General features: G+C 32.3%; 1 protein-coding gene across 1 annotated transcript; it reads left to right on the top strand.

Moving 5' to 3' along the window:
* Positions 1 to 3,101: 3,101 nt before the first annotated feature.
* On the top strand, positions 3,102 to 4,040 carry LOC127537891 (olfactory receptor 6C74-like). The gene has a single exon (XM_051961220.1). It carries the CDS (start codon positions 3,102 to 3,104, stop codon positions 4,038 to 4,040), a length of 939 nt encoding a protein of 312 aa, XP_051817180.1.
* The last annotated feature ends 5,786 nt before the right edge of the window (positions 4,041 to 9,826 follow it).

Below are 9,826 nucleotides of genomic sequence, written 5' to 3'. Positions count from 1 at the left end.
AATTGTTATAATTGGTTATCAAACTTCTATTCTGTCATGTGTATGTCCCAGGCTGAGGCCTGAAGAATCAGTTTTGATAGTCTTATAATCATACCCCTGTTTTTTCCTCTTAAAGCAAATTTCTGTAATCAAAACAAATGGTCAGTACAAGCCATGAGCACTATTCAATTATACAATATCTTGCTGTTTTCAATTTGAAATTGATATTCACTTCAATTCATTCATAGGTGAATGAGTATTTGGACAAGTCATCTATCTGTAACTAGATGTTTATTTCTGTATGAAATAAGGTCCTTAAAGGTTTCCAAAATAATTTAAGAATAAAATGACACCAACAAATAATGTTAAGAATAATTTATATAACAGAAGGTGTTTTTCTAAAAAAAGAAGGCAGAGTATTATCCCTAAATAGAAGTGGATATGACTTTCAATGAAAAATGAGGTAGCATCAAAATATCTTTTTAATTCTTGATTATATATGTGGGTGCTATCAAACTATATAATTCTACCCAAAACAAAAAATAATGTTTTTTTTTTTTATTTATGTCAATATACAGGGAAAAAATGTTATTGTTGTTGTTGTTGTTTTTAATTTCTTCTCATAGAATCTTTCTCCAATGATATAAAAATGTTATTTGATATTGATAAGTCTAAAATTCTTAGCACATTCCTAGAAAAAAGAAACTGAAGATTTCAACTTGAAATATTTAGGTCACATTTAACCAGTAAAAAGAGATATCACTTATAAATACCTTGGTCTCCTCCAGGCAAAACACATCAACATATAGCCATGAGGAGAAGCTGTCACTGAGTTCTTTCAGACACTTATTTGGTATCCTGAAATCCAAATTTAATGGTAAGAATATATTTAAAATAACTCCCATGCAAGAGCAATCTTCACATATTTTATTTAATTTAAAATGAATATATTTTATCCATCTATGCAACAAAATGAAAAATATATATATATATATAAAAGAATAATATGAGAAATGTCAAAATAAGCCACTATGTCTGTTATTGAAAATGCAGAAACTGAGAAAAAGCCTTTGTTAAGCAAGAAGCTTACAATCTTTAAGAGAATGACAAGAAGTTCCCATAAGATGGAATATATTCGTGGAAATTTCTCCAACTTGAAATTTTCCAGAAACATGGGTATTTGAGGAAGGGGAGTTTGTTTTGTCTTCTTTGTCTCAAGCACCTTCTATTTTCCATCATAATTATTTTTATACATGTGGGATCTTATTTCATAAGTACAGAACACACAAAAATTTCAGCCAAAGTTAACTTGTCCCATAGCATTCACAATTTTAGACCATAAGTTACTTGGACAATGCACATAATTGTCGCAACAAGGAAAACTTGTCACAACTAAAGCAAGTAACTCTTGAATCAGTCAGATCTCTGAGGACTCCATTATCTCAGTTCCAAATCTTAAATTTTCACAAAAGTCAATTGGAGTGGGGATTCATTAGCTACTTCTGAACATAGATCCCTAGGGTTGTTGTTTGCTTCATATTTACCTTACATTATAATAGCACCAATTAAGACATGTTTACTTTTTATTGGTTCACGATTTTTAAAAGAAACCTGAAAATCTTCTTCCAACAAGGAATTTGCTTTATCTTATAATCCTATCAGAGTTATGGTGCTATAGCATCTCCTATTACATATATTATGCCTTCCTTCTATGTTTCTAAGGTTCAGAAAATTATGTCCCACACTTCTAACAAGTACAATTTCCCAAGATTTCGGATCTGGGACCGTGTTTCAATGCACAAAATACCACTTACAAGCTTAGAGGAGAGAAATTATTTCCTATTTTGATGATGCCTATAAATATGGACATACAGTTGTGAATGGACATGAAAGAGACAGAGGTATGTGGGTTTTATAAATGATTTGACTTTACTCAAGTTCAAGATTATCCCATTGATATCATTGATAAAAGTTAAAGCTCTGAACTAAACCATAAAAAAAGAGTTGCCAGGAAAATATATTCTCAGTATACCTTCTCCTTATGAATGGGGGAATGTGAAAATATTGACATAGGAATCTCTTGAAATTGCTATCATCTTTATGAAGCCTTAGCTAACAAATGTGATTGTCAGAATTAGTAAGATAAAGAATCTCTGTACTATGTATATATTCATAATTTAAACAAAAAGGATCAATTCAGATCTCCACTGATTGTAAATGCTTTGAAGCACATGTAGAGCAGAAAGGATTAGAAAGATGACTGTTTTTCTAGGTCTTTTTATAGAGAGAAGAGAAGTGAGAGTATGTATGTATGTGTGTGTGTGTGTGTTTGTATGTGTGTGAAACATATATCCAGCTATAAGGATTGATATACTATAAGATTAACTTTCTCATAACATTTTCCTCTAAAGTCCCTTCCATAGTGTGGATGTGAACCTGATTTCTTTAAAGTTAAACAAGAAGAATGCAGGCTCTGGTAGTTGCTAGCAAGCCAGAAAGATATTAAACATGGACCACATGGTAGATTATATTCTATAGTCTGATTAAAATAGGAGCTAAATACAACTATATCATAATGTTATTTTGATAACCAATTAATTATTTTACTTTTTGACCTCAGTAACTTATGAAACTTTTCATCAAGATATAAATAAAAAGTGACATAATGGAATAATGTGTTTTGATATCTGAAGGAAAAAAAAATACTTGTCTCAAACTTATGTCTATCCCATTCATAAAAATACAACTTATCTTTGAATTTCCAACAACAGATTATCCACCTAGGGAGTATCACACATTGATTTTCTAATTAATTTGTAAACATTCAGCTAATTTGTGAAAGACACACTCTACTATTTATTGTATGTTGTGAGTGAATGGGAATTTATTTTAAGGTTGGCCTGAACATAATAATAGAAAAGGCAAAAATCTACCAAAGAAACATTAGTTAAAAAGATAAATAGAAATTATGTTGTAGTCCTGAATGAATTTTTTTCAATACTGCATGCTACCCCTGTTAGAATTGATAACCAAATAATGACCATACTCTTTTGTCTTGGTTATCTTCAGATTGAATTTTTCTTATTTTCACATCTAGGCATGGTAGAAATCTGAAGTCAATAATGGGAAATCGTACAACAGTGACAGTGTTTATTCTGCTAGGATTAACAGATGACCCACAATGGAAGATTGTACTTTTTCTTTTTCTGTTCCTCACCTACATATTAAGTGTTACTGGAAACTTGACCATCATCCTCCTCACTTTATTGGACTCCCACCTCAAGACTCCCATGTACTTCTTTCTTCGAAATTTCTCCTTCTTAGAAATTTCCTTTACATCTGTTTGTATTCCTAAATTTCTAGTTAGTATTGCAAGTGGGGACAAAACCATTACCTATAATTGTTGTGCTGCTCAATTTTTTTTTGTCTTCCTCCTTGGAACATCTGAATTTTTCCTTCTGGCTGCCATGTCCTATGATCGTTATGTTGCCATTTGCAAGCCCCTGCATTATACAACGATCATGAACAGCAAAGTCTGCTTCTTGCTTGTTTTTAGCTCTTGGTTCTCTAGTTTTCTGTTTGTTTTTACAGGCCTGCTTCTAGGTCTCCAACTGGATTTCTGTGACTCCAATATCATTGACCATTTCTATTGTGACCTTGATCCCATAATGCAGCTCTCCTGTACAGACACACATTTTCATGAGCTTCTTAGTTTCAGTCTAGCTTTAGTAATATTGTTAGTCACTTTAACATTAGTAATTCTATCTTATTCCTACATTGTCTTGACAATTCTGAAAATTCCATCAGCTAGTCAGAGGAAAAAGGCCTTTTCCACCTGTTCCTCTCATATGATTGTTCTCTCTATATCTTATGGCACCTGCATTTTCCTATACATTAAAACCTCAGTTAAGGATAGAATATCTTTAACCAAGGGAATAGCCTTACTCAATACTTCAGTAGCCCCTCTATTAAACCCTTTTATTTATACCTTAAGGAACCAGCAAGTGAAACAAGCATTTAAGGATGCAATCCTGAGAAAAGCTCTTTTCTCAGAGAAATAGAATGTGGTTTATCAATGAAAAGAATAGTAATGAATGAAAATCTAAATACAAAATTATGTCTTGGTTTGCTTTCATGGGTCATGTTCTTTCTTCTGGGTACAATATAAATTTAACTTTTATATTTTTATCTTCACTCAAATCTTACCTCCTTTTCTGGGTTATTGAAATAAATGGAACACCAGGCAGACATACTTTAATGTTTATCTTTTTAGTACATTAGTTTTCCAGAATCAATTGCTATTTAATAATTAACGTTATTTGTAATTCATTGCAACACATGTGAAGTGGTGACTTTTAATGAACTCTGAAGACCCCACTTTCATCACTTGACTGTTCTGTACATTTTTATCATTCTGTAGACATGTAAAAGTGAATATTCTATTAATAAAGCATAAATGCTTGTCTAGGTAAGACAACAAAAATAATGGAAAACAAAATAATAACTTGCCTTTTTAGTAGAACAGCAAAGTGCAAATCCAAAGGAAGTGTTTTTCAAGAATATGTATTAGGCTTTTAGCAGTGAGTAAAAGATGCTTATATAATAGTGTGAAGGAAGCAATGAAAAAGTGAATGTTTGTCACTTAACCAGTTCTTTGTTTGTTTTAGAATTAATTACAGTGCTCCTTAGTTTTTTTCAGCTCTAAAAAGAAGAATGATCAGTCAATTTAACTTTGGTTATTTCTTAAGCTACTTGGAATTATAGAAATGAATGTAAGAATAAAAAGGGCAAAGTTAATTTAGTGAATGAATTAATGTATGAAATGAGAATTCCTTGGACTCAAGAAACTTAAAAATTTAGAGCCTTGATCACTTGGTCCTATCAATTTCAATTGCTTCATTTGGTTCTGTGAGTGAGTGATTCAGTAGAAATGATGGCATTTTCACTAGGCAGGGGATAAGAAAATCAATCTGTATTAACATTTTCAATATCACTTTCTTAAGTCTAGAGAATAAAGAAAATAATAAATCAAGCCCTGCTTTTAAATATTTGTCAATTTCTGAAATTTAAAAAATACTCACCTGAAAAATTTAATTCTCTCTCATTAACCCAGCACATATGAGCTTTAGCACACTGCTGCTCTCAGTATTTTAAGCAAGGGAGGTTAAATTTGGTTTAATTTGCTATCACAAAAGTATCATTCTGGGTGATGTTAATTAACCCCTTGTCAAGGTCATAAAGGCATGAAATGATGAAGGCTAAGTAACAAGTTCTTTATAGAAAATATTGGGGATCTCTTTTCTAAAAATAGATAGAGAACTGACTCAAATTTATAATAGTCAAAGCCATTCTCCAATTGATAAATGGTCAAAGGAAACGAACAGATACTTTTCAGATGAAGAAATTGAAAGTATTTGTAGTCATATGAAAAGATGTTCCAAATCACTATTGGTCAGAGAAATGAAAATTATGACAACTCTGAGATACCACTACATACTTGTCAGATTGGCTAAAATAACAGGAAAAGACAATGACCAATGTTGGAGGGGATGTGGGAAAACTGGGACACTGATAGATTGCTGTAAGGATCCAACCATTCTGGAGAACAATTTGGAACTATGCTCAAAAAGTTATTAAACTGTGCATACCCTTTGACACAGCAGTGTTACTACTGGGCTTATATCCCAAATGGATTTTAAAAGAAGGAAAGGGACCCACATGTGCAAAAATGTTTGTGGCAGCCCTTTTTGTAGTGGCAAGAAACTGGAAACTCATCAAATGAAGAATAGTTGAATAAGTTATAGCATGTGAATGTTTTGGAATATTATTGTTCTATAAGAAAAGACCAACAGGATGATTTCAGAGAAGCCTGGAGAGACTTACATGAACTGATGTTAAATGAAATAAGCAGAACCAGGAGATAAGTATATATAGCAACAACAAGACTGTACTACCAATTCTAATGGATGAGACTCTCTTCAACAATGAGATGATTCAAACTAATTCCAATTGTTCAGTGATGAAGAGAGACATTTACACCCAGAGAGAGGACTATGAGAAATGAGTGTGGACCAAAACATAGCATTCTCACTCTCTCTGTTTGCTTGCATTTTGTTTTCTTTCTCAGTTTTTTCTTCCTTCTTGATCTGATTTTTCTTGTACAGCAAGATAAATATCTGAATATGTATGCATATATTGGATTTAATATATATTTTAACATATTTTACATATATAGGACTACCTGATAACTAGGGGCGAGGATAGGGGAAAGGAGGGGAAAATTTAGAATATATGTTTTTTCAGGGGTCAATGTTGAAAAATTATCCATGCATATGCTTTGTAAATAAAAAGCTTTAATAAAAAATAAGAACATCAACAAAAAAAGAATATTGAGGATCTCAGCAATTAAAGAGGGTGTTTGGGTGACCTGTAGAGATTGTATTATATTGGTGTTTCCTTCAGAGCCAATCCATAAATACTTAGGTATGGAATGAATTTATCTTAAGATGCAGAAGTTCCTTATGCTTCAATGAATAATAAAGATGATTTCAGAGAACATTAGTAATGATTACAAAAAGAAGATTAAAATCTTGATATTTGATAGATTCTCAGTAAGTGAAAGAAATACAGAAAAGGACAAGCATTACATTGTGCTTGGTATCTGCCAGACACCATGCTAAGCCCATGCAGAAGCAATTGCCAGGCGACATCTCTATAGAAATTTCTACCCTGGATAATAGTTGTAGTAGGCTAGGCTGGATGCAGGACAGGTAGTTGGGAGGAGGAGATACTGATCTGATTTTTCCTAAGTTCCCTTGTCTTGTGGAACACTGGTTGTACCACTTTTATAAATTTTCATATAAAACAGGGATTTGAAAGAGAAAGAAGAAAACAGGAAGTAAATAACTGTGAGTTTTGGATTATGTGAGCAACATGATGAAGGACTAGATGTTTTCTCTGATCTCTGTGACCTATAAAATCTCTCCATAACAGAAATTATTGAAAAAAGAATAAGCAACTTCATCTGTCATCATTGTTGAGGACAAAAGTTTTTAAACTGTATCCTTTATAACAGTATGGGGCAGCTATCTGAAATGTCATGACAGAAAACTGAGGAAGAAAGATAATAGGATAAAATAACAAAATGAGACACTGTGTATATGGGTTTTGGGGTAGAGATGGTTGTGTAGCACTGTCTGAGGAAAGCCTGAGGAAAATAGAACAGCACAACAATTAGGGCCAGTTTTAATGATTCAAAAATCACTTGACTCAAAAGCCCAGTGACCTGGGCTGATGTTTTACCTGTGACTGAATTCACAAGTGAATACTAAATTCTGGTGAACCATGAATTGTCCATATGGAAGGAGCACAAGATGCTTTGAAATCCTATCCCCATAGGAAAAGTACTGTCAAGGACAGAATCAGAAAATGAATATGAGGAAATCAGGGTAAAAGAATAGACTGAAATTTCCCAAAGATCTCAAGAAAAATATATCAAAGACATCAAACATAAGCAATTAAACGAAAAAGGATACAATAATAAAATAAATAAATGCTGTCTCCTAATTTAGAAAATTCAGATACATGGGGACAAATATTTTTTTTAAAAAAGGGGAAAAAAAGATGATCCAGTACTTGATGAGACAGAGGACCCTGTGAAATATAAGAACATGGGATTAAGGAACATATTTTAAGGAAGTACAATGGTTCCTTAGAACTTCAAAAGAGAAGAATGATAGATGAGACCAGCATAGCAATAAAAAAAATCAGAACAGGAAAAAAAAAACTGGAATCTGCAATGGCAAATCTCACCAAGAAAAAAAAAAGGGAGAACAATAGATTGGTAATACAAATATACACAAGTGATGACTCTAGTGAGGGAATGAAAAAAGGGTGATGTATAAAATGGGGAGAAAGAAATTCCATGATTTGCAATGGATTTCACTTATAAAATGAACAAATGTAAAGAATTAATAGTGAAGCAAAAATTGCACACTTGAGTTACTAGAAGAATGATAATGTCTTTAGCAATTTTAAGAACTTTCAGAAGAAAATTATATTTAGAGAGAAATAATATCAATTCCATTTGGTCATATTGAGTTTGAAATGTTCAGAAGACAACAAATTCAAAATATCCTGAAGAAAATTGGTGCTGTATGACTGATATTCTGGTGAGACATTGAAGCTGAGAATTATCTCCATAGAAAAGAAAATTGAAGCAGTTGGGGCTGTTGAAATCACCAAGGGGAAAGAGTATAGAGAGAAAGCTAATCCAGAACAGAACTTGGAAGCATTTGAAGTTACTGAGTAAAATTATGAAAAGGCAACAGAGGAAATTGAAAAGGAGCAGCAAGATAGCAGAACTAAAGTTAGAGAATAGTCACAAAAACCCATGGAGCACATAGTATACAACTGGATGAAATGATTGAAATTTCAAATGCTACAGAGAAATCAAGAAAGATGAAAATGGAGAAAAGTGTTAAAACACTGGTGACTTTGAAGGAAACAGTTTCAGTTGACTGATGAGATTAGAAGCCAGATTGCATGAGTTAAGAAAAAAGGAGGCAGAGAGGAAATGTCATCTACAATAGAATTTCTCTAAACCTAGTAAATGTTATCATAAGTCAAATGCCAAGATTGCTAGGACAGTGCAGTCCTGAGTTTAAATATATATATTTAAAAACCCTGATGATATTGGTTTTCCCATTAATGTAAGTAGAGATAAAAGTTGCTATTGAATACTGTTGATGATATTAATTAATTTAATGCATGCTATGATTTTTCCATGTCTAGCAATCTGGTCTGTTCTATCTATCTTATTTAAGCAGATATAAAAGATGTTATTAAATAATGTTCATGGTTTTAATTATTTTAATGTATGCTATGATTTTTTTCATGTCTAACATTCCTGCCAATTCTACTTCTCTTATGTTTGGACAAGGAATACTTACTTTTCCCTTTGGGGGGAAATATAATTTTTTCAGTCATACTTTTTTTCCTATTTTTTCCTGTAATAAGCATCATTCCATGGGATCCATTTTGAGATATGTTAATGAGCCAATGTATATTAAAATTTATAGTCTAATTCTTCTAATTAGAGATATTTAAAACATTTCGAGAAGCAAGGGATGAAAAGGGTCAAGGTTCAATAGCATGCTGAGTTTTTCTCTCCTCCTGATTCTCTGCCTCCTTAGTCTTCTTCTTCAAGTTCAGTAGGTATGTCACTACTTTATTCTTCTATTCATAAATCAGCTACATAACTGATGAAAAGCTAAGTTCCATTCATTCTTGTAATTAGGACAAAGTTATTTCAAGATTCCCCAATTGATTGATTGATTGTGGAGAGCAACTTGGAACTATTACCAAGTGGTTATAAAATTGTGCAGACCCTTTTATCCAGTAATACCACCAGCAAGTCTATGTCCCAAAGACAAAAAAAAAGTGAGGAAAAAGACCTATTTGTACAATTTTTTTTCTTTCCTTCATTCTTTTAAAATTTGTCTTCTTGTACAAAATGACAAGATAGAAATATTTTATAGGATTGTTAAAAAACAGAGGTGCCCCAGCACTCTAAATTATCTCTTCTTGTAGAAACAATTTCTTAAATGGTATTTTGAGTTCTACCTCAATTTAACCTTTAATATAACTGACAAAAATAAGTTTATGGGAAAAACTTATTTCTGAGGAAAAATGTCTACATAAAATATTTGAACATTATAAGGTCACAGGAATTAGATATACAGAGAAGGAATCAGATTTACAGACAGAATCATCTTTAGAAAGTATTTATGCATGTGCTCACACACATACACCACCCCCCTCCCCACATACAGACATATACACCCCT

This window comes from Antechinus flavipes, chromosome 5 (genome assembly GCF_016432865.1).
Source record: "Antechinus flavipes isolate AdamAnt ecotype Samford, QLD, Australia chromosome 5, AdamAnt_v2, whole genome shotgun sequence".
NCBI lineage: Eukaryota > Metazoa > Chordata > Mammalia > Dasyuromorphia > Dasyuridae > Antechinus > Antechinus flavipes.
The sequence above is the reverse complement of the archived record's forward strand: the minus strand, read 5'-3'. Positions and strand labels throughout refer to the sequence as shown.